Source organism: Rhodnius prolixus, unplaced genomic scaffold (assembly GCF_049639745.1).
Source record: "Rhodnius prolixus isolate KJV_2025 unplaced genomic scaffold, Rpr scaffold_1, whole genome shotgun sequence".
In the NCBI taxonomy this organism is placed as follows: domain Eukaryota; kingdom Metazoa; phylum Arthropoda; class Insecta; order Hemiptera; family Reduviidae; genus Rhodnius; species Rhodnius prolixus.
This window is the reverse complement of record NW_027411581.1, coordinates 67,573,196-67,598,712: the sequence shown is the minus strand read 5'-3', so window position 1 is coordinate 67,598,712 and position 25,517 is coordinate 67,573,196. Positions and strand designations below refer to the sequence as shown.

General features: G+C 34.5%; 2 protein-coding genes and 1 non-coding gene across 5 annotated transcripts in view; all 3 read left to right on the top strand.

The window, feature by feature from the left end:
• Positions 1-14,046, top strand: part of LOC141446276 (G-protein coupled receptor GRL101-like) — a 153,284-nt gene extending 139,238 nt beyond the window's left edge. For 2 of the 3 annotated variants that reach the window (XM_074112807.1, XM_074112808.1), the window contains 21 exons: positions 141-266; positions 1,006-1,122; positions 1,490-1,609; positions 1,938-2,066; positions 2,672-2,791; positions 2,866-2,980; positions 3,253-3,327; positions 4,005-4,148; positions 4,262-4,333; positions 4,855-4,926; positions 5,881-5,952; positions 6,309-6,380; positions 6,466-6,664; positions 6,738-6,936; positions 7,424-7,571; positions 7,936-8,027; positions 8,155-8,315; positions 9,363-9,419; positions 10,362-10,551; positions 10,652-10,691; positions 10,790-14,046. In XM_074112807.1, the coding sequence (XP_073968908.1) occupies positions 141-266; positions 1,006-1,122; positions 1,490-1,609; positions 1,938-2,066; positions 2,672-2,791; positions 2,866-2,980; positions 3,253-3,327; positions 4,005-4,148; positions 4,262-4,333; positions 4,855-4,926; positions 5,881-5,952; positions 6,309-6,380; positions 6,466-6,664; positions 6,738-6,936; positions 7,424-7,571; positions 7,936-8,027; positions 8,155-8,315; positions 9,363-9,419; positions 10,362-10,551; positions 10,652-10,691; positions 10,790-10,859 (2,390 nt within the window). In that variant the 3' untranslated portion in view covers positions 10,860-14,046. The remainder of the gene's footprint in view (positions 1-140; positions 267-1,005; positions 1,123-1,489; positions 1,610-1,937; positions 2,067-2,671; positions 2,792-2,865; positions 2,981-3,252; positions 3,328-4,004; positions 4,149-4,261; positions 4,334-4,854; positions 4,927-5,880; positions 5,953-6,308; positions 6,381-6,465; positions 6,665-6,737; positions 6,937-7,423; positions 7,572-7,935; positions 8,028-8,154; positions 8,316-9,362; positions 9,420-10,361; positions 10,552-10,651; positions 10,692-10,789) is intronic. The other variant, XR_012453613.1, reaches the window with a different exon arrangement.
• A 730-nt stretch (positions 14,047-14,776) lies between these two features.
• On the top strand, positions 14,777-14,969 carry LOC141446406 (U2 spliceosomal RNA). Its single transcript, XR_012453701.1, has one exon. It is a non-coding gene; the product is annotated as a U2 spliceosomal RNA (small nuclear RNA).
• A 1,045-nt stretch (positions 14,970-16,014) lies between these two features.
• On the top strand, positions 16,015-24,450 carry Rexo5 (RNA exonuclease 5). Its single transcript, XM_074112806.1, has 14 exons — positions 16,015-16,202; positions 16,320-16,476; positions 16,572-16,679; positions 16,967-17,077; positions 17,154-17,302; positions 17,692-17,915; positions 18,051-18,255; positions 18,512-18,653; positions 19,616-19,810; positions 20,527-20,716; positions 21,514-21,689; positions 22,039-22,156; positions 22,932-23,143; positions 23,934-24,450. The coding sequence occupies exons 1-14, from the start codon at positions 16,114-16,116 to the stop codon at positions 24,162-24,164; spliced, it is 2,307 nt and encodes a 768-aa protein (XP_073968907.1). The 5' UTR covers positions 16,015-16,113; the 3' UTR covers positions 24,165-24,450.
• The last annotated feature ends 1,067 nt before the right edge of the window (positions 24,451-25,517 follow it).

Here is a 25,517-nt window from a genome sequence, read left to right as displayed (position 1 = left end):
AAGCATACTCATAATTAGTAAAAGAAAAGTTATCTTCTGAAGAAGCCGATTTATTCTCCTTCAAAATTTAAAAGCTTACAAAGCACTTCCAGCTTACATTTTAAAGTATTTTTCTTCTTATTTCTTTCACATACTACCAGAACCTTCAGAGAACCAATATTCTGAGAGTACGTTTAGATGTTTGGACAATCGCACTTTGCCTGAGTCGTTACTCTGTGACTACAAAAACGACTGCCTGGACGGAGACGATGAGAATCTTTGTAGAGGTAAGCCTTTTATTTTATTTCTGGCAATGCTTGTAATGTGTAATGTTATCTGAACTCTGCCAGTAATTCACGTGCTCCAAAATAATGGAAATTTGTACCCTCTTCCTGGAGGAAGGTTATGCATTGCTACCTTCACTTGTAATTACTTGTTTGCTTATAAGCCTCAAAATAAACTAATAAAAAATGTTTTTAAGGCAAAAATTTAACAGGAAATTTGATTAAGAGAAGCCCTGGAAGATTTTTATAAATGCAAACTACTGCAGGTTTTTCCCTTCTCATCCTGTTCCGGTATATCTTCACCTACAAGTTCTGTGGTTCAACCAGGACCTCATTCCAAAGTCCGCAATCGATAGATGCTAACCGTCTAATACTAATATATCCCGCGTGGAGTCAAACATTAAACTCTTAAAGCAAATATTGTTTCTAAAAGCGAAATTACTAAATGGATAGATTCGCAAATTTGACTCCGACTTTTCCATTTATATAGCAAGCAGGTACCGAACGGTAGTTTTTGGCTGGCGACATTATTTCTATTCAAGAAGAGTATTGGCTGGGCTAAATATTACATTATTATAGAGCGGGTTATGGAGCATTTCTAGCGATCTTCTGACCCAGAATAATCTGTAATGGCGGGCAGCACTTCTCACTGCATGTTGCATCCTGACAGAATGCGCTAATAGGGCCCCTAACTGAATTTTCACTTTATTACTTGCTCCAGTTATTGTTCTACATTTTGCAGCGCTGTACCAATGCGATGAGACTATGTTCACCTGCAATAACAGCCAGTGCATAGACAAGAACGGCCGATGTAATGTCACCTACGAATGTTTGGACAAATCTGATGAACTTGGATGCCGTGAGTGTTATCTCTTAAACAAAGTTGTTCATAATTTTAATAATAATAATAATAAACACAAGGCACTTATGCTTATACACTTCTTGCTGTGTATCTCCCTTGGGTACGAGATTTATCCTTGGACAATCTTCATTCTCTAGCTTTTCTGCTTGTGGAGTGCCAACTTGTCACTTTTTATGAGTAACACTAGCCAATAAGGAATGCGCAGGAGCACATTCAGACAGTGAACTACTTCGGAGCGAAATGTCTAATCCTGTGACCTTTATCTTAGTTTACTTTTCCATTGCCTAATGTAAGAACTTGTAGACACAATGTTATTATAAAAATGGATTTTATAGTGCTTCATTAAGATTTATTGATGTTTCAGTTGATGTACCATGTCCTGAAGGAATGGTGAAATGTACATACGGAGGGCAGTGTATCCCAGAGAAATTGCTCTGTGATTATTTTATCGACTGCCCGGATGAATCCGATGAGAAAAATTGCCGTAAGTACTCTTAATGCACATTCGGAAATTATCCACATCGTGAGGTCTATATCGTAGAATAAGGCCTACATTATTAATTCCTCTGGAGTTAACTATCTTAACTTACGGTTGCTGTTGTTTTCTGATAATTCTGATCTCAATAACAATAATCTCCAACTGTAACAGCAATAACTCAACAATTAAAACCTGTTTGCATATTTAAGCTAATTTACGTCTATAACTTCTGCCTAATTATAACCTTCATTTCCTTGGAAAACCCTGAAGTAGCCTATTTTCTCTATAACCATATGATTACCTTTAGCGTTATAGGTTTTGCCTTGGTTGTCAGCTGTTACAGAATGCAACAAACTGCAGTTTCAGTGTGATAACGGCCAGTGTGTGAGTATCGAACATCATTGTTTTATTTCCGGCAATCAACGTGACGGATGTGCGGATAATTCACATTTGAAAAATTGCAGTAAGTTTATTTGTTTCACCATGATTTGCTGTTGTGTGAGGGTTCCTTTTAAAAAATAATACATTTATCAATAAGAAGCGAAGCTATGATTTAATTTAATAGACGACGAAACAAAACAGTAAAATCCTGAAGGCTTCACTTCTCTTTCTCCTGAAGGCCATTTCTCTTCTGACTCCCTCGAACGTCATCCATCCACCGCCTCTTTGGTCTGTCTCTTTTCTTTCCCATCCCTAAATCGCCTTAGCTAACCGACCATCGTCCATTCTTTTTAAATAACCGCACCATCGCCAGTACATCACTATCCATACCCTACGGTAGTTATCCCATTCCATTTGAACATCCTGAACCAAATCAGTTAGAGGTGTATTGACCACGATGTCCAGACAGGAACAGTAATCTGATGGGTGCATCTACAGGCACCACATATCATCTTACTGTTCTAACCTAACCTAACCTCCAATCTTAGGTTACCGACGACCCACCAAGACAATTAGTTTTGCCAGCACGTTACTTTCAGTGGTGTTATTTCCAAATAAAAGAATTATTTGCATGAGTTAATAAAATTGTTCGTTAATTTTCTTTAATAGTGGCTTTATGTATTCCAGAGAACTTCACTTGTATGAGGGACCATTTCAAATGTCGTCTGGGACCCTGCTTGAATCAATCCCTGCTGTGCAATAAGAAGATAGATTGCCAACACACCTGGGAAGATGAAGACAACTGTAGTAAGTGATCTAAATAAATACTAGTTCATCTAAATAAATAGCAGAGTATTAAATGTTAAACGTACCATTTTCAGCGTTCACCTGTTCTGAAAAGTACCCAGAATGTCCTTGTAAGGATATCTACATAAACTGTACCGCTCTAGGATTGGAAAGTGTACCGCTGGACACAGAAGGAGAAATCACTTGGTTGTAAGTATCCTAGAGCAAGGTGAAACGTGCCCGGTTTCAAAACATGTCTGAAAGATGTTTAAAGACAAATGGAAAGTTGATGGTAGCTTTCGAAGGATATTTTTTATATCTTCCGAAAGCGGAATTCATGACTACTTACTTACAAACTCACAATTTCCTGTCGGGCTTTTGAACGTTTCATCTTGCCTTTGTGTGTGAAGTATTGAAGTTTCGCTGTTTTATGAACTCTAGGTCCTGTTTGAACTGTTAGTTCTGCATTATGTGTGTTTCAGTCACCTTGGCAGCAACAAGCTGAACGCAAGTTTAACCAATGAGACGTTCAGCTCGTTAGATCGTCTTCTCTACCTGTAAGTATCCGTAGATCAGAATTGGTATTTTCTCAGTGACTAGTGTTTTCTAAGTAAGGAAATGTTTGGAAAATTGGATGCTGCAATACAAGAAAATCCTCTTCTGAGAAACTCTATTCTCTTTAAAATTTCAGCAAAGCATTTAATCGGCCCTAAATAATTTTTAAAAAAACTAGATTGTAGCACGAATTAGGGGATAAAATTTAATATTTTTACTTGAATAAGCTCTATTTTTTTTCACCTTAGTATAATAATTGGTTGTGTTAGAAGTGGGGGATAGAATTAGTCAGCTCTTTTACGCTAATGGCCCATGGATTTGCTGCAATGACTCATCATCGAGATTCCGAAGGTCAGTCTTATTGTTGTCCTTATGGTTAGGGCTGCAGTACTGGACTGTAACTTTGATTTTACCCCATCAGAGCACGCCTTGACCAGTTTCGCACTTTTGTCCATCAACAAAAGTAGATTTTACAATTTGAAGTAGAGATTTCGTCTTCACTATGTTCCCGTCTCATACTTCACTCGCTAACTAAGTGAAGGAGGTTATATGATGTGTATCGCGTTACATTATAAGGTCAGCAAAATCAATTGCGGGTCAGATAAAATCAACGATTTGATGAAAACCAGATTTCTGACCCAGAACTCCTTTTCACACGTTAAAAAATTAATTTTTTCAGCGATCTCAGCAATAACAGTATCACCGGACTGCCGCCCATGATGTTCAGCAATCTCTGGCGTCTGACGGTACTCAACTTGCAGAACAATCGAATACACACTCTAGTGAGCAGCAGCTTCTACGGGTTGGCCAGCCTCAAGGGACTGTAAGCTATTGTAAATGGATTATCTTCTTTGTTTATTTTTCATTTGATTCACTTTTTGAATCGATAAAATATTGATTAGCATATTGAATTTTGTCCTCTCCTCGATCTTTCAGTCACCTACAAGGCAATGGTATAAGAGTTGTAAGGATGCTGGCATTTTATGGTCTATCTTCCCTCAGAAATCTGTAAGTACTTCATTACAAAAGGAGAGTTTTATGTGCTTTGTTTGGATATGCCGTACTTAGTTTTATTATTCTCTGTTACCACTCGTCAGAGGAATCGTTCCGATCGAGCGGAATATCGATTTTATGAGTGCACGATTTGACATCCTCTAAAAGATAAAAAGTTTTTTTTTTTATACTTGGGCTGAGTATGAGTGGTCAGTGTAACTCAAAACCGAAAATGCGCTATGTTCAATTTTGTTTAATATTTATTTTTACTTTGAAAACTTCTATATTTAGAATTGGCGACCTGAGAGAGGGCCTTCCGCCATATTTTTGTAAAAAAAAATAAGCGAACCGGAAAAGCCACTTTTATGTATTTGATGTCAATTTATTTTTTTAATAAACCATAAATTCTGCTTTGTGAAGTGTATTTTGTAAACTTTTTATAGATATTTTAAGTTTAAAAAAAAAGCAATTATCACTTAAATTGTAGCAGCGAAAAATCGAAGGAAAGACTCTCTCGATTTGTTTGTTTGTTTTAGAGACTTACATGATCAAAACATCAATCTGATTGAACCTGATGCATTTCTTGGCCTGAGAAGTCTGGTGGGTTTGTAAGTATTAAGTGGCCCTTGTTTCGTTTTATGCCAAATTATCGATTATCGATTACTGTATGCGTGAAATTTTCTTTCCGATGTTCAAAAGTTCTAAAAAAAAATTATTATCGATTACTGTTTGCGATAAATTTTCGATACTTAAATAGAGGTGAACAGTCTGAATAAATAAATAGGTTATGTAGTGATAGTTTCTAAGAGCGCTTTTCGCTTAATGTTTCTTTACCAGCAACTTGATATTAGAATTTTTTCTACATTTTGTTCTCGGGAGAGATGTTACACAAACGAAAAATTTGAGCAAATTTAATTTTCGGGTTTACAATTTGACGTAAAGCACCGAAGTAAGTCCAGCTGACGAATACACGCAACTGAGGCGGTTAGACAATTTTCGCCAAAAAGTCTAAAACCTTTTTAACTGACTTAAAGTGCTAACTTCGCACTCTTTTTGACTGCGAAAAAAAACAGCTTTGAATAAAAAGCAGCATAGGTGATGCGAAAAACTGGTGTCTACTCCAGCACCTGGACTAGGTGGCGAATCTGAGACTTATCTTAAACCGTGCCAGTCTGGTCTTGCTGGCCGCACGTAAGTGATAGGGATAACGGCTTGAAAAGTCATTATAACTTATAAAGCCTCCCTCTCGCGCCGTCCAGCACGCTCGTAACTGGAATCCTTAAGAACCCAGGAAGCAAGGAAACTATATTCAAGCGCTTCAGACAGGATGGCAAACATAAATGGAAACTAGATATTTAATCATCCTTAGGGCCTTAATAAATAATTGCTTGGCGGCCCCAAAACAACCAAATATAGTTTCTGTTGTTAGTCTTAGTTCCGGTTTTTTCAAACACTTTTTTGCCGCGATTGTGTAATACGAAACTGTAACCATTATTAAAATTATTTACTATTAATTATAATTTTCCCACATGTGTATTTATCAAAATATTCTGTTTCGGCAGGGATTTATCGCAGAATAAGATCGAATATATCAGTGACAGCACCTTCAGGGGGATGCCACACCTTCTTTACCTGTTAGTACGTAAAACTGCTTATTTATTTTTCTTGAATAACTTATTTTTTAAAAATTATTTTTCAACTGATAACGCTACCTATGGTAGGTTCCCCGAGCTATGGGTGCCCTCAGAATGAAGGTAAATCAACAAATAACGTCGCATTTTCGTAAAATTGATTAATAGTACGAAAATGAGACTTTATTGGTTGATTTCGTATTTTTGTGCGATTTCCTTAGTAATAAACCAATAGCCAAAATTTACGCCACTTTTTTTGTTGTTAATTATATAAGCGTGGTAAATTATATGATTAGATGTTAATTCGTACGATAGATGCTCTTGTCGAAGTCAATATTAAGTAAATGTTCAATTTATAGGGACATCAGCAACAATTACATCGATGTGATTGATGCAAATGCTTTCAGGATGGCTACCACATTGGAAAAACTGTAAGTCTAGCTTGATCTGTTTTTGGGTGAACATTTAACAGAAAATTGATTTATCTCTTACAAGAAATGATTTTCCAATTGGCAGAGTAACCGATGAGTTTCGTTTCTGCTGTTTGGCCAGACATGTAAAGTCTTGTCTGCCGCCCAGAGATGAATTCTCGTCTTGTGAAGATCTCATGTCGAACATGGTGCTTCGTATTTGTGTATGGGCGTTGGCTGTGATTGCCACAGTTGGCAATATTTTAGTGATCGCCTGCAGAGCTAGATACAAACATTGCAATCAGGTAATTGTGATTGGAATTTTTATAATGATAAGATGGCCCTTACCAGAATCAGTGTTATCTCAATTTGCCGTAGGTGCACTCCTTTCTCATAACCAATCTTGCGCTGGGAGATCTCCTAATGGGTTCCTACCTTTTGCTGATCGCCGTGGTGGACTGGCACTACCGAGGAGTCTACTTCATTCACGATTCTAGTTGGCGTTCCAGTCAGTTGTGTTCATTTGCTGGATTTATTTCGACCTTTTCCAGCGAACTTTCTGTGTTTACTTTAACAGGTAAATTGTTTCTTTGATAAATATACAATTAATTTTAAAAACTCAAAAGCGCCATTCAAAAGTAGTGCACCACTTAATTTTTCAAACAAAAATTCTTTTATATTTAAAACTAATAAACAAGTTTCCCTTGTCATTGTATTCGGCGCAACAAGAAAGGAAATTTATACTCTCGATCGCTAAACCCATAAAATTAACTTTGAGAAATAAGATGCTGGTAAAAAGATAGCAATCAGCTGTGGCGTTGGTTCCAAAAAATGTTTAAACATAAATGTATTCCGCTGTTCCAAGATATCTATCTTATAACCAACGGTAAGTCGCTACTGTTCATCCCACCAAACCTAAAGATCACGCTACTCTATTGGTTGGAGTGGTTTCCCCTGGTTCAGGGTGACGACGACGTCCCCTAAGACCGAGTGATATTCTCCCTCCAACCCAGAATTTACACAGTTTACAGGAATAATCAATTGCTTTGCTTCCATTTGTTCAGTGATAACTCTGGATAGATTTCTGGTGATCATATTTCCGTTCCGAGTAAGGAGACTGGAGATGACCAGAACCAGGCGACTGATGGCATTCGGATGGATTGTGGCCATCTCAATATCCGCTGTACCGCTCATCCATATCGATTATTTTAAGTAAGTAATCATGTATAATTAAATCTTTGATAGATCACTTTAAAACTATACACTACTTGGTTTTTGCTGGTTATTTGATCCTATTTGGCTTTCTTAGAATAATAGACCAGCAACTTTTGGAGTTGTATTTTTAAAAGAATCATATTCACAGTTTTCAACGCCAGTTAAAGTACATCAACTTCTTGTTTTATCGCATCCATAGTTCGCATAACACTCATCATCACACAGTCTTCAAGACAAAACATATTTCACGAGGACAAGATGAGAAATATTCTGCCCCTTGCTTCTTTATCAAATTTATATGAATTTCTGTCGGCGGTAAATCGTTTTTAGCATTATTATCAGTTAATTTTATTTATTCCAGGAATTTCTATGGAAGGTCGGGAGTATGCTTGGCTTTGCACATCACTCCTGACAAGCCGAACGGGTGGGAATATTCTGTGTTCGTCTTTTTATGTAAGTAATACATTAAATGTTTGGAACTTAATCCCCTTGCTCAACCAAAAGAAAGGCTTACTTAAATCTTGTAATAATATGACTTCTAAAAAAGTGATTATTACTAATATAATTTACGTTCTCTTAGTTCTAAATCTAGTGTCGTTCACCATTATCGCCGTAGGCTATCTGTGGATGTTCCTGGTGGCAAGAACAACCCAGCATGCTGTCAATAAAGATCGTCGTACATCAGAGTCAGCAATGGCCTGGCGGATGACTTTGCTTGTAGCAACGGATGCTGCTTGTTGGGTATAATCTATTTTTTGTTGTAAAGACGTCAATTTTTTTTGTAAATGAGCAGTTTCCATTTCATATTTTAGTTCTTTTAATGAAATGTTAATGGCAATTTTACTGGAAACTTTAAGTAAATTAGCATCTTGTGCTAAAAAAAACTATAGATTAATCAATACGCACTGCTTATAGTCAAGAAGTTTGGAAACCCTGGAAACCTTGTGGTAGTTTTCTAGTAGCCTGGGATTACTTTTCTGTGGGTTTTTATGCGCCCACCTTCTTGAATAAAACATAACTTTTATCGAGATAAGAAGTCGTCAGAAACTAATCGATAATCAAATAAAAAAAAAATGCAGGTTGTCTCAAATCTGGAAGTATCCATTTTATTATTATTATTATAATGATTCTTTGGAGTTGAAATATTGATCGAGAATAATAATAAATATTGCACATTAGTTGAAGGGCCAATACTATTGTTTTTAGATGTTTTATCACTTGCTTTCTAATTTAATTATATAAAGTAAATAGCTTAATAAAATTTATCATTTTTCTAAAAATTTGTAATTTTGACATTATTAACTATCTACAAATATGTTGGTCAAATTTGTTTCGTTACGTTGCGTGGAAAGCAAATAACAGCCATAACCTTTACGATATTGTGAAATGAGAACCTTCCTGTTGCATGACGTCATCCATAATTACAAAGTACTTACTCGCCAAGTAAACTAAACTCGATTTCATTTTTAAAAACCTTCATAGAATGGCATTCTTCAATTAGTTGCCAAAACTGTTGCTCTTCATGTGAAAATTCAAAGAATATTAATTAGTGTACCCAAATAGCATTAATCGAGTAAAAATAGTATCTTGTTGTTTTCTTTATGATTATTTTTCGTTCTTAAACTAAGCCGTAGTATCTCTCTCCCTGCCAAATTCTCATTTATCATTCGCCCCCCCCCCCAAACAAAAATAGTTTCAAATCTTCCACTAGTAACACGTTGGCACCACTGCTCTAAATCTTCTGAAAATATTTGACCTACCTCTCTCGATCTCGTTTTTTTTTTTCAGGTTCCAATAATCATACTGGGCATTGTCTCCTTGGCTGGATATACCGTTCCACCACAGGTAAAATTTTAATTAATTTATGTATTGTGCGAGATTAATATGAGCTATGTGAGCTTTCACAACAGATCTGTAGAAAGAAAACTGCGTGTATATAAAAAAAGGCGTTCATGGATTCTGATTTGTTTTTAGTGTAACTTAAAGGTAGAATTTTATTAAATATTGTTTAATTTTAAACTGACTGAAATTTTAAGCTGTACAAGTTCTAGATTGAAGGGTAATATATATTTTACGTACAAAATTAACTAGTAATCAAAATTTACTAAACAATATCAGAAAGTGCCATGTTCAATTTAATTTTAAATAAAATAAAAAAAATCCTAAAATAAATTTTGGAGAAGAATAGCGATATAGCCAGCTGCTCAATAAGAAGACATTGCTGTAGGCCAGGGGTCGGCAACCAGCCGCATGCGGCTTTTAATCCAAATTTTGTGGCTCATAAGCCTGTTCAAAATACATTGTATATTTCAATTTTATTGACAAAAATGAAAATTTCATTTATTAAAGTAAAGATATTTTTTCAAAAAGAATTTTAAATGTGATAGGTTTGTAATTGAATAGAACTTAAATTAAAATACAGTACGTAATATGACTGCCGCCATTTTCATTCAAACACAGGTTTAGCTATTATTTATTTGTTTATTTACTTTGCAATATGTGAAAATAAATATATAAAACATCTAAATGTTATTGAATATCATAAAATAATAATTTATAAATATAAATGATCTACAGAGTTTTTTTACACTACCATCCTTGCGGCTCTTGGTAAGATTTATTAAAATTATTCAAAGAAAAATGGCTCTCTGCCTAAAATAGATTGCCGACCCCTGCTGAAGGCATTGGAAAAGATAAGTTTACAATCAATCAGAATAACAGAAACAAGTAGATGAGCGAGAAAAGCTGAGTAACAGTAAATAAATGCACTCGCTTTTGTGCGCGCAGGTATTTGCCTGGGTAGCGGTCTTCGTATTGCCATTAAATGCGGCCGTCAATCCAGTGTTGTACACCTTGTCCACTGCACCATTCTTGACACCAGCCAGGCATGGTTTTCTCACCTTTAGAAGATCCTGCAAGATGAGTTTATCTCAGGATCAACGTCGTACATACACTTCAGGACTTAATCATTATGCAGGTAAATCATCATTAGTAAACTAATATGCGTTAAAAAATAACTCGTTAAATTGACCATTGGTATTTAAAATTCTAAATGTTTGCTAAATATTTTTTCGTAGGCAGTATGGAATTGTACTCAATGTCTAGGCGATCAATGAGGTGAGCATTCTCCAGTTTTTTCATGTCCATTTTTATTGGTAATTTAAAGAAAGGTAGGGGTACTGGAGATGCTAAACTATTGTACTTTATCTGTCCAGGTATCGAAACAGTTTGGACACCTCCGTGACAGAACATGGAGTCGTTTTGCCCATACTCAAGGATAAATGACAAAAACCGATGGCCTATAAAAGGTCATCGAATGAACTTTACGGATGAATATGGTTGCTCATTATAGCATTTATCGACAGTTATCATCTCACACAGACATTTCTTCTTAAAAAGTATTAATTATAATGATATTAAGTGCTATTTTCTACTGTTTTCAGCCAAGAATGTGTCAAAATTATGTTTTATTAACACTTAGATTAGAATCACTAATTTTGCTGTTGATTTTTTTTTTTTCAATATGAGGGGGGGAATTTTAGAAATTGCGACAATTTTGTTGTTAAAAGCTATTTGTGAAACATAATTTCAATTCAAGAAAACAAAAACTAGATAATTTTATTCTGGAGAGTGATAAGTTTCACTGCCGTTTTTCAAGTAACAAATTTGTGAAGATTTACACCTTAAACTAAGTGTCTGCTTGAGATAGTGTCTATACCTGAGGTGCCGCCTCCATAAGCCCCCAGCTCTCTAGCTGTTGGTTCTCACACACCAAAAAAACCTACAAACAAGAAATGCCTTCATCTCATTGTAGTCTTCGTGCTAATTACACTATTATTCTAATAACCAGTTAACTGTTTCGATCTTATTGGAAAATGTGTCCCCTACGTGCGTCGTACAAAAATAAGCGATGTCGAATATATTCGTCAAACCCAGAGTATGTTTTTAATATGAAATTGGGTTGCAATGAAATGACTTTTATATTTGTTTTTTTGTTCGTTATTTATTTCATGTACATGTATTCATTTATTTTTATTAAACATAAATAGGAACCAAAAACATCAAAATAAATTGACGAATATATTTTAGACTTACTGCCGCTTACTGCATAGTCTAGCCTAACACAATAATGTATGTGTATTCGTTATTGATTCAGTGATGACTAATAAAAGGCAAGGAAACATTTACGAAGACTAGATCATACTATAACTATACTATTAGTTCTTTTTATTTCGAGATGGCTTCAAAATATTCCAAACTTCTTGCAGTTTACGAATATATTTTAATTATAACTAAAATTGCAAAATTAACTACCGATAGTCACTACTGAAAACGCATGACGAATATCTTCGTCATAAACAGTTAACTGGTTAACGGAGGAAATATTTGGAAACCCGTCAAATGTTGGATAACCAGTTTTTCCAGAAAATAGCCGTTTTGTGGTGGCCCTGAACCTGGAAAAGGGAAGTTTTCAGTGAATTATTAAATAGTCTGGCTTAAAAATAGAAGCTGCTCAAAATATAAATTTTGGGTGGAAATCGCTCAACCGCAAGTGGTACAGAAGGGATTTCTTACTTTTGATGAGATTTTTCTGACAAAATAGTCTCGAACTCGTGGAGATTTAAAACATTTTTTTGAGGGAAATTCAATGCAAGGGCACCTCAGAAAAGTGGGAATCAGAGTTCAATATCCGCCACAGTGACTTTTCAAAGTCATTTTTAATCTCTCTTTACCAATTATAAAAGGAACTATTGTAATCGTACCGATTTCAGATTTCGCCGATTCCACCGGAAACAAACCTTTGTGGAAAAGAAACGCCAGAAAAAGTAAAAGTTTTTTCCCCTCCCCAATTCGTATGTAAGTCTGTCTGTCGGTTCTGGAATTGTGTGTCTAGCATAACTCAAAAAGAGGACTCGTACAGAGTGGATATTCAAGCACCTCAGCTTTTTTGGCAAAATAGTCGAAACTGAAGTACTGCGCCATAGGATGTAAGTGTCAGCAACTTGGTCCAGAGCAGACATACGTATTGACAAACTCAGACCCAGCAATCAAGTATTACAGACACAATAATAGTTACCTATTTACGAAATTAATTTAAACCATTATTAAAAACAAACTTTTTGAAACTCTCCAAAATGTTCAACTTTTTTTTTACCATTTAGAGTAAGAAAACAAAAAAACACTGTAAATTTAATGTAAATAATATAAAATTAAGAGTTTTATCTTTTAAAAAATTTTCTCGTCTTTAAGTGAAAAAAAAAAAAGTATATAGGTATATATATACATAAATAATGAATAGATTATACCTGTTGCAATCTTTGACCTTGGAAAGTTCCAGATGATCTTTTGATATCCGGCCACATTCTTCACAATCACCAAGTATTTTTATTTATTGTAAGTAGCTTTGTTCCAATAAACAGTTTCCGTGCAGTTACCAACTGATTTGAGATTCATTTTATGATGATTTTTTTATTGAAATGCACTTTCATTAAAACTAACAGATTTCAAGTAAACATAACAATGGAATTGAGGTTAGGTTCGCAGTACTGGGTATTTATTATTTTGATTTTATACGTTGTTGCACGTGTTTATAGAATCCTTGATCTATACTTGACCGGTGAATAGTAAGTGACGTCCAAACTATATTAAACTGATTAAAATCTAACTCTGATGTTGGACGAAGATCCAGAACCGATCAATAAAAGGGATGCAATACTGCTGGACCGATTAAGTCACAGATAAAACAATTGAACTGACTTTTTTGTATCCATTCTAAATTAATCAATCTCACTCTGAATATATAGTTGCTCAAATTTTCGTGTGATCCGGAAAGGAAAACGTTCAATTGAAATATGATGCGCAAGTCTCAAAGCAGCGCTGAACTACAACCTTGTTTACGAACTTTTGTGTGCAAGAATGTTTTTTGAACGTTGCGATAAAATTATTTTAAAAGATTTCAAAGGTAGTGTGCATTCTTACTACTGTCTGCAATCATGGCTCCAACTGCCGTTTCACCAAGGATATTCCGTTGTACCTTTTTTTCGGCGCCTCTAAGGAAATTCTTGGAATGCCTGGATATCCACCAGTGGGACCACTACCTCTCTAGGTTCACGGTGATTACCTCTTTTTTCCCTGTCACCTTATCGTACAGCTAAAACTATAATTTTTTCCGGACTTTATCATCAATCTTTGATCTAACAGAACGTTCTTAGAAGCTTTGAGCTCCTACTATTGTCCAAACTGATCCACAAACTTATTCAAAGTCTTATTGGAACAAATCTATTGAAATATTTAAAAGAAAATCACAAATTATGGAAACATTTGTATATGTATAATTTATTTATTAGTGTTTCATATAATTTCCATGTATTTTTGTTCACTTTCTCTGTGATATACAAATAGAGAGATAAGAACCGTGATTGATACTATGTATTTGTAATGAATAAAGAAGTAACAACTTTTTTTTAAATTTCCCAGAAGGTTTTCCTCCAAGTACTTTTTTTTATATAGTTTCGTAAATCTGCAAACTTGAAAATTATGAGTATGCCCTCTTAGTTCGAATCCTTGAGGCTTCAGACAGACGTCATGTAAGAAGTATAAAAAAAATAAATTGCAATAAAAGCAAGCCAACTTTGAATTTATTCTCTTATTTACAAAAATTCACTTACATAATTGCTAAATTCACGCTGGTGTTTTTGATTATATCAGCGTATATTTTAAAAAATTACACTAACATTCAAATATTAACGTATAACGTAATACGATGCCAGCGGCCAGCCGTGGCTTAGTAATACGGTGCAAGCAGCGCCATCTTTTAGCGGCGTACAAAACTATATTTCTTTTTTTCTTAAATACTTTTTTTTTAATTAAAATGAATGAATAATAAGTGTCTTTGCATCATAATACTACTTAGATACATGAGTTCCTTAGGATAAAATGAAAAAAGTTTATTTTAAAGAGTGCTTAATTTTCAAAATTCATTAGTAGCGTGCTTATAAATACAAGCTTTTCATTAAATTTTTATTATTTATAAAAACTTATTTCATTTTTACAAACTTAATAATATTATCTTTGATGTTTTAATGGTTTGCTCCATAGTTAACCTCTTCATTTCTATTTTTAATGATTTTTCTGGTTTTCCCTCCCGTTAGACCGGTTAGCTGTTTATTACTTGATATGTGGGCAGTGAACAGTACGAAGTTATCGCTTCTCGGCCTTTTGGCTAAGATCAAAGTGTAGTATCTGTTCTTATCAGCTTAATCTCTGGTACGGCCTCCATAGGGGGCCCAGAAGATTAAACTGATTTTTGGAAAATGACGGAGTGCTAGGGGCTTGCTCCACCTCTGTCGCGGGTTGACCCGGTATTGCAGTACCTCCGGGAACGGCCCACCTAAATATATAACAAGTTCTTCTCTTAATTATTCGTCGTTTCTGATAACCAGGTAAGTGTGAGTGAACTTTAAATGTGATACTGTAAAGTTTTCTTCTGAGAAACACTCTTGCATACCAAGTGCAGGGATGGTTCGAAGAAATGTCAGCTTAAATCCTCGCTCAATATCCCAGAATAAATTAATCTGAGGCCATGCAGTCCCCATCAAAATTACAGTTATCTGAGGGCAGAAGCGACTAATTTCATTTAAATATAGCATCTACCAACACCATTGTGGTAGTTTTGGCCGTTGCAAAAACCTTGTAATCGAATACCTGATAAATTCAGATTGTTATAGAACCATAGTCGAAAATGTGCAGCTTGGATTCTTTCTTCAATTTTTGGAGAAATACTGCAGCTTATAAAACGAATTGAGGTCTCTTTACAAAGTGACCCGTCACTTATCTAGGCATTTACATTTCAAGTGCACTTTTGGAGAGAAGCTTTGGTTGAGAATGCGAGTGTGTAGAAAACAACACATCCAAAAATGCTGTTTTCCTGGATTTTTTTTTTAGTTTTCCACAATTTTCTCGAAAACCATCGAAGCTGTGATCTCTATGTACTAAGCATACTAACTAATACGTACCTTAAAGGCTCATGAGTTTTGATTTTAGGAATGAAAATAACAAAGGGCGAAAGTATTAAAGTTCCATTTCTGGGAATATTACAGCATTACCAACGATACTTGTCACATATATTATATTACATTATGTAGTAATTGCAAATACCTATTTGTTACATTATAAGAACAATTTTTAGTATAATCATAGCATATCTCTGCTGTGTATATTGCAACACTGCTATTGCACGAAGAAGAGGGCCCCTCTCCACCAAAAAGTATAACCTGTGAACAAAATATTTTTGTTCAAAATTTGCACACTATATTAAACATATGCAACTAAATAAATTTTTAAACGCAATAAAAGATGTAGTCTCACAAGAATTTAAGCAGCAAAAATTAAAATATATATATCAAGAGTTTTAGTTTCAGTTATTTAAGTGAAACTTATAAACAAAATATCTTCCTAATTCTTTTTTTTTAATCTGTTTTTAAATATATAAAATGGGAACTGGATTAGGTTTATTTTAAACCTATTTTTTAAAAAAGAAATGAATAAAAGTTATTACGAAGAATACGAAAGAATGAACCCACATGGGCACAACTGCATCTATGTTCAACAACATTTACTCTATTACATGTAGGTTACCTTGTTTTTATTTGGTTATCAAAAAAACACGCTTGTAATTATAAAATGTGTATTTAAAATTTTTTAAATGAATTATCTTGGCCGAATGTAAATTTTCTGGATTTCAAGGGATATCGACAATTTGAGACAAATGATTTCACACGGTGCAGACATGAAACAAAATACTCCTTCCTTAAAAACGAGGAAAATTCGAAGGAAGGAAAACAGAAATGGGAAAATGACCGCACTTTATATGATTAGTAATTTAAATGATGTAGCTAGAAAGGTGAGTAACAAAGTTATTATTTTATTTATTTGTTTGTGAAAAAAAAAGATTAAAGATACTTACAATTTCTGTATTCTTCGTATTCATGTTTTTAGAATTCAAAGTCATTGAATGCAAAGTTTAGTGAAGTTGATAAAAATGAACCTGTTCGAGAAGAAAATAAAAAACCAGCAACAGAATCTAGGAAAAGAAAATATGAAGAAGTATGCATTCATTCTATTAATATTTAGTTTCAAAGTATTTAATGTATTACTACTGTTTCCTGTAAATAGATTTCTCTGGCTAGGAGCTAAAAAAAAAGTGTTAAAAATAATAATTTTCGTGAAACCGACCGGTATGATTTCTGTTTTTTTCTGCTTCTTCTAACTTTATTAGTATTAACTGCAGAAATGTTGAACTTGCATTGCATAGTTTTATACATTTTCTATTCTATTTCTAAATCTATTTGGACTATAGCTTATAGACTACTAGTTTTCTACCTTATTTTCAGATTGATAACGAGAATGTTAGGGGAAATCCAAATATAGTTAAACAAAATCTCTCAGAAACTGATCTAAAAAAGTTAAGAGAGCTCATCTTTAAGCGTATTGCTGCGAAAAAGGTTGTTTTTAAATTAAATAAATTCTCAAAAAAAAACAAAAAAATTCAAACTATTAATTCATTTATTATGTTAAAAGAATTTGCCGAAATTAAAGTTAAAAGAACCAGGCACTCAAGCATTGATTGACCAGCCTAAAGAGAAAAGGATACCTTTATTTCTTAGCGATGTTCAACATCTCCTCCTATATTCTTTGCACGGCCATATGTCTACTGGAAATATTCCCAGGTAGGTATTTGTATAAATTTTCTTTTCATTCTACTTTATTCGTGAGACTTCCTGAGAATGGATGCATGTTTTCTGATTTATTCTAACTTGCAAGATGTTTCTTCATAATTACCGAAATAATACAATGTCTATTACGAAAATATTGTCAGGAACATATTTAGCCAGCCAAGTTTTCTCTCGAATTTGAGTAAAAAATACATTACTGGAGAGAAGGAGTCTTCAAGTATAAATACTTTTGTCCATTAATCTTAAGTAAGCCGATATGATTGACTCTACCAAGATCTGTAACTCCTTAGTATCAAGCAGTCAGTCCTCGGAATTTACTATACTTATGTCTACAGCTACAATGTTATTTTTATTTATTTATTATTTTTGTATCATTATTTCAGGTGGATCAAAATTGAAAAAGGGCCTAGATTAAAGAACATTTTATTTGTAATTGTAGAAGGGATGTCTTTGAATGATTTTACTGAATATAAAGATTCATGTCCGACGTTGAATGAATTTCAACATAAATTCGAAGTTTTAACCCCATTAGCTTATGGCGGATGTCTTATCAGGGAAATAGCTACGTTACCCGTCTCAGAAACGCAACGTTACAAATTGGAAAAGAGTTTAGTAAAGCTTTTTTTTTGCCAATATCTCTTTGTGTGGAGCAGATTGTACTCTGTTTTGTTTACTTACTTTTGTATTAAAATCTTAGATAAAATAAATATATTTATTCGGAATTTTTTTTTTTTTTTTGTAGAATTTGGATCATTGGGCGAAGCGACTTCAAATAACAGGGTGTACAAAGTCTTGAGAACAATGTTTCCAATGGATTTCTTAAAGAAAACTAAAACTAAAGCAGAATCAAGAACGCAGGTATTTTCAAGAACTGATTTGATATTGTCTCCATGGCAAATGCTAGTCGAAGGCTATCCGTTATCAATTGAAGGAGAATTAAAAGCCAAGTAATGGTTTATTTATGAGTAAAAATATTTTTGTTAAACAAATTAATACGGGTGAGCTCTCTTGCGAGATTTTCACATAGTGATATATACATCTATATCGTAAATAAAGTTTAGTTCCTTATAGATCTTAATACAGTCTTCTCGAGGCTGTAGGCTCGCCCAGGGATAATGTGATGTCGAGGGCAAAGTGGGAAAAAAAAAATCCAAATGTGCTGTTGTCCCCCCTTTAAACTATTCTTTTCTATTTCTTTTTCAGATACGCCGATTATGTTTACACAAAAGACATATACAAAGAGGTGTCTTCCAACTCTCCCATGTGGGCGCTGGATTGCGAGATGTGTGTGACACAAATGGGAAATGAACTAACAAGGGTGTCCATAATTAACGAACGATATGAAGTAAGTATTCCATTTTGTAGAAGAAGATAAAACTGTTCTATTTGTCCGGCAATGTTTTTGCCAGCCTTAAAAAATTATTCGGTATGCATTTTTTTTGTATTAGTAGCAGACATAAATTTAAAAGTCAACGCACTAAATTGTACCCAGTGTATTTTTGTATTGTTAATACAATACTTCCAGTGGTAATTTAGGTTTTATTCGTCGCTGGTCAGTTCAAGTTGGTGGTACTGTACAGCTTCAATATTGTGTAAGTTATCTAGAAATGTGTGTAGTGTATTGTTTACGAAGCCTTGAGTGATAATACTTCCAGTCGTTTGTGTATTTCATCATTTTGTATGAATCTCGGTGCTCCAAAGACGATACACAGTACTTTGTATTCATGGCGGACTTATTAGCCGTCATTCGTGCAGGTGAAATGTAAGCTTGTAAAAGTCCTAGTATTGGATGGATGGAGAAATCTGAAACATTCAGTGGTTTTAGTGGAGTTCATCCGGTCTCACACAGTTTGGTCTGCCCTTTTTAGTTCCTGTGTTATGTGCGTGGAGTCTAGGTAAGTTTTGGTACAGCCACCTTTGTGGACATCAAGAACGTGGTTGTTATTGAAGCATTTAACAATCAAATTGCAGCGCATCAATCATAGCTTCTTCATTTATAACTACTTCTTGAGACTAGGAAGGTTTGGCTCAGTGGCTACCGTATATTGGATTTCATTGCAAAGATCCAGCTGCTGGCCCTTAGATTCTCTCTTCCTAGGGAGCTTCTGACAGTTCACTGTCTGGTGATGATATGACAAGAGAACACTGCCTAGAGACTGCAGTGCTACTGAAAAGAAGCTCCAGGCGCCAATGACCAATACTATTACTAATACTAATGACCAGTACTATTTAAAATGAACAATACTATAACAGATTAACAATACCCTAGGACTATCTGCACATTTATTTTAAATTTTTGTTCCCTAGGTGGTGTATGAATCATTAGTGAAACCATACAATCCTATAATTAACTACGTTACTAAGTTCTCCGGGATTACGCCCCAAATTTTAAAAGATGTTGGGACAAGATTAGAAGATGTACAGGCTGCCATCAGAGAAATAATGCCACCGGATGTTATACTAATTGGACATTCACTAAATTTGGATTTACATGCTCTTAAGGTAAGGACTATATATAGCTTAAAATTTTTGACTTTTTTTTCAAACATTAAAACCAGTAATACGCAACGTGTGCAATATCGCCGGGTGATTGTAAACCCCTGGGGGTGATGGCGTAATAGAAAACTTAGGCGAGGCTAATCTGAATACTATAACGGGGAGGAGAGTTCGATGTCATCGATACCAAAATTCGATAAATTAATTGAAAATAACCAGGACGAAATTTGTTTATCATTTAATTGGGTGGAATGGAACGTCGACTGCGCATGCTGCCACTGGTGTTGTCTTTGTTTCGGTGAGCTTGACTGTAGATCACTGCGTGACCTTGCGTAAGGCTTCTCGGAAGATGGACGAGACGCATTTGGCTGTTCTCTTTTATTGAGTCTGTGTCAACAGGCTTTCTCTAATCCTGGGTGGCTACAGCTATTTGAATTAAAGTCGTCTTGTATTAAATTTTGAATCTTTCAATTCCATCCGGTTGATCAACAATGTTCCTACATTTTGAACAAAGAACTCCACTAAGTCACTCGAACAAAATGTTAGGCAACCTATCAATTTTGATTCCTAGAAAAAAAAAGTCAACTTTTAACCAATAATCCAAAATATATGGAAACCTCTGCTTTAAAATCAAAATAAAGTAAAATAATTATAGGTTTTTTCTTTAAATACGTAATTTCCCTTCATTAAAAAAAATTTGCATTACCTCTATTTTCTTCCAGATGTTACATCCGTATATTATAGATACTTCCGTAATATTCAATTTAAGTGGTGAGAGGATGCGGAAAACAAAATTAAAAGTTTTGTCAGCAGAATTTTTAGGTGAACAAATACAGAACAGTGCTAGTGGACATGACAGCGTAGAAGATGCAACAGCTTGTATGAAATTGGTGCAAGCAAAATTAAAACACTGTAAGTAAGTTTATATTATTGTATATAAACTTTTTTATAATTAAGATATTATTAATAAATTCTGAAGTTCAAATAAGAATTTTAAAAAAGGTAACTAAGAATAACAGGTAACTAGAAAGTGTATTTGATTTGTTTTCCGTTGTACGTATCTTACGTCACGTTTCGCGCCACTCTTGCTGACTGAATGGAGGTTACTTGTCTATAATTACGAATGAAGTCAAAATGGAGATACTTTTTGTTTACGATAACTTTAAACAAATTATTCATCTTTATATTTTAGTATTTTCCAAAGAATAGGAATCTAAAAAATTTTAGTTTTATAGAATTATACTGTTTTATCTTTTTATCTATTTTTTTAAAGTCTCTTTTTTTACTGTCTAATCCATTCTATTGCAATCGTCTACGAGTTTAACTTCGTGTTTTCACCAAAAATATGATTTTTGAAATTCCTTGAGTATGTATTTTAGAAAATATATGTGAAAAAAAAACACTGGCTCAAAAACGGGGAAAAAATTGCAAGAATTTAAAATTTTGTTTGTGAGTAACTTAGCGACGCTTATAGCTGAATCGGAAATGAATGGCTCACACTACAGAAAAAATTACTTCTATGAGAAAAAAAAATCCATTATAATTTTTTCTTTTCTTGCTTTTAATTTGTTATAAACTTTTTGTTCATTTAAATTCAATAAATGAAGTAATTTCGGTAATTAAGAGGAAAATCAGTAAACGAGAATGTACGATAATTTAGGTAAAAGAAAGACTAGTAAAAGTTTACCTATTTTTACCGCCCCTTACAGCCATTGAATGGGGTGACGCAGTCGCCTGCGGACGTGAAGGAGTAGCTCAATTATTGGTTGATATCCAGCGTAAACAGCGCCAACCAAGTCAACAAGCCATTGCCAGTACTAAAACAACAACCATCACAAGAAGTGAAGACGATAGGACAGAAGATGGTCGTACCATTCTAACTGAAGTAAGTACAAAACGGCCAACAACTTGATGGCATTAAACATCAATAATATACAAAACTGTATCTATTTTCACCATAATCAAAACATGGGTATGTACTTATCTGAGTGCTTAAAATCCTAAGGTCAAGATGAAAAAAGTATTCAGCTCTAGCGATACTACATTCTGATCTTAGACAAAAGGCTGAGAACCGAAATAGGTGCTATGGTAGCCGAGCAGTTAGAGCCTCAGCCTGCAAAGCTAAAATGTACTGTGGTACTGGGTTCGATTCCCGGTCTATTGTCCTTGAATTTATTTAAAGATTAATGAAAGAAGTTTATAATACCTTTTTTTTATTTCTTTGTATTTTACAGCGCGATGTAGTTCGTACTAGAAATGAACTCCCTCGATATTTGTGCGCAAATCAGGTGGCTCAAGTGCAGGTTTTTACCACAAGCCTGTTCGTCCATTTGGTAACCCGAGAAAAGAACTGTAAGTATGTTTGGGTGTATGTATTTATTATAAATTCTTATTTATCTTTTTATTTGAGTTATCTGTTTAATACATTTCCTCTCAAATTTTGTTTTGGTCAGTAAACGGTCAGTGTGCGTGGTTTGTGAGTGACACCTTGTAAGTGACTCATATTCTATCCGAAAGTAAGTAAACTTATGAATTGTATCACAAACTCATGACAAAACGTTACTTCACCACGAAGACATTCGCTCGCTACCTTGGACTCTTCTTAGACTGACGCCTAACATGGAACAATTGCGTATCGAAAAGTACGTCTCTCTTCAGAAACTTGGACTCAGGGAAATAAATAAACTAAATATCTCAATAAATGCCCTCCTGTTCATAACAAATCAAAACTTGAACATCGCAATCGAAAGAAGGGTAAAAACTATAATTATACTCCGAACTGGACACCACAACATACCCGTCAGAAACATGTTCTGCTTGATCGTTAGTTCCTGGGTAATTCCTTTCGTCATTTGAAATGTCTTTGGCCTAGAGACCACCTGTCTCCAGAGGAAGTGAAGTAAGTTGTCCAGGAAGGTAGCACTAGTCTCTTCCCTTAAACCAATTCGTCTTCAGCACGAATAAATATAAATTTTTAAGTATAAATCTCAACTAATTTGCTGATAGTCAAAATAAATAAAATAGGTGAACGGATCGCATGATGTATAATGTTCCTTTTCCACCCTTGCGCAGTTTAAAAATAATTATAATTTTATCAAATTTTTGTTTTTTTCTCTGTATTTTATAGGTTTGTTGGTGGCAAAAAATGCAGTAGTAGATGAATTTTTCAAATACGTCCCAGAACAACTGCGCCCTTTTGACCCCCAGTCAAGATTACAAGTTTCCAAACAAGAGACGAATAGAGCTATAGTGAAATTTGGTAGGAACAACGCCCCGGAAAATGGTGCCACTCTGATGTATACCAGTGTAAACAGGAAACCAGAAATAAAGGCTTCAAAGGTTTGTTTGTCCTTATTTATACAATTGAGATCTAAATATTGTGAGTTTCACGTAGACAGATTTAAGATGCGGAAAAAAAGTCTCGAGTTTTCGAGTACTAAATTGCCTTATTGTATATGATCACCATAATTAAAGGAAATTGCAGAAAGCATGACGTTCAAGAACCCCTTTTTAAAACCAGTTTTCATTAAAAGATTTCAAAAAATATCTATGGCTACCGTTGATTTTATCCGTTCATAGCAGCTGATGTTTATTTGCATCCCTGTCCGGTTTAATTTAATTAATTGATCAATTTTTGGGGATGGACGGAAGTCCAAACCGGACAGGGTGCAAGAAACAACGTACGGATAAAATAAAGGATGTTATCCAGTACTGCAGACCCCCAGATGTTTGTCTGAGAAGACAGTTTTCTAAAGCTAATGTCACCCGGAAAATACACCTGACATCTAGTCAAGCGATTTACTTTAAACTTGTAATTTCAGTAAAATATTCGATTAATACTTGAGGTTGCACATGTGAGGGTGGTGTACAGTGCAGTGAAATAGCACTTTAGAGGAAATGTAACCGACTCGGCTTTCCAGAAGTGTTCTGAAAAGAAATTTCCTGGAATTAAGTTATGGTTGCATTCCATGCTTCATGATAATTCTTACGGATATTTTCGAGGGCAACTCAAAAGATGTAAAATCCATTACAAAGAAGCTTTATCCCAACAAGGGACTTTTTGATTGAAACATTTGCTTTGAGCACTTTTTTTCAAATTAACGACTTACTATCTACATGTTTGGAACAGGTTGATCGTTTGGTTAAGAAGTTGATGAAAAATCTATCCGGTCATGTACTGATAGCGGTACTGCTAGCCGGCCGGACATCAGGCGATGATGAAGTGGATTCCTCAAATCATGGCCTTCTGTTGTTGCATCTTCATCAAGAACCCGTACCACCCATCCAACTTGACGTAGACATCCCCAAGAGCAACACATCATCAGCAGCTGACATCAGCAGCCAAGAGACAGTGTGTTGAGAGAGAGAAACCCTTCCGCCTTTAAAATTCGGTTTTCCTCGCCATCAGAGTCTACAAGATAAACATTGTTTTTCCTGTTTCCATTTTTTTGTAAAATTAGTTAACAGTTTTTCTTCTTCACTACTTGGTGATCCTTTACGCGAACTTCGCTGGGTCCATCATTCAACATTTGTAATGCTCCATCCAAACTCTCGCAACTCTTTTATGTATTTAGATGTATAAATATGTACATTATATTTGTGCGCCTGTCTTTCTAATTATAGTATTTTTAATAATAAAAAGAAAATGTTTATAACAAAAAAAAAAAGAAAAGAAATGGGGTGTTCAGTCGAATCACTTTTCCTTTCCCAGAAGAAGACTCGACCATGGTTTGATACCATCATTTACAAAAATAAATGCAGTATAATACGTAGTATATAATCCGAGACTAAAATATCACACCGCGTAGCATCCGACGTTCTTTACAAAATAATACTTCTGCATAATTTTAGACTTAACTTATAATTAATATTTAGAGAAAAAACAAAAGAAATTTAAAATAAATTAACAACAGTAATGTTAATTTTAATAAAGTAATTTTTGGCGCTTATGATCGCAGCAGTCGATGTGCTCTATTAATAAATAAATAAACATAAAGTAATTTTAATTGCTTCATTTCATATTAAAAACTAGATGGATGAATGCCGACGGATTATTAGCAGCATCTGTTGGTAGATATTAATTTTTTTACTTTCTCTTCAACTAGAAAGAGAAATGATTGTAATCGCGCAGATTTCGATTGGCAGATTTTATCCCTTTCGTAGTTCCTTTGATATGAAAAGAAAGGTTTTTACGGAAGTCCGAAACAGATCAGGGATACAATTAATATGCTTGCTACGTTGGATACAGCCAACAACAATGAATTGGTGATGGATCTTAAAACGTTTTTACGAGTACAAAACATTTGATAATCTTGATTTCTCTGCTTATTTGAGAAAGAGTCAGAAGTTGATGGGCTCCTAATGCCAACGTAACTGTAGCAAAGGATTGCTAAACGTCTAGCAATTGCTAATCTCATCTTTAAATCCCCTTATGGGATAATTAAACTCGAAATCTGAAGTGAACATCTAAGTTATTGATTTCACTTAATGTAATAATTTAAATAAGACATTGCGTTTTCTTCACACAATTAGTTTATAAATGCATACTCCATCACTGCTGAAATTAGTTTTGTCTTTATATATATCAAAAGCTCGAGAAGTAATGCTGCATGCCATTTAAGAAATCGTGTAAATAGATGATCCAAGTTGCAAGCAAAGCGTCCCCATGTTCTTAGACGCATTCCACCTCTTGTTAGCTGCTAAAGAAACATAA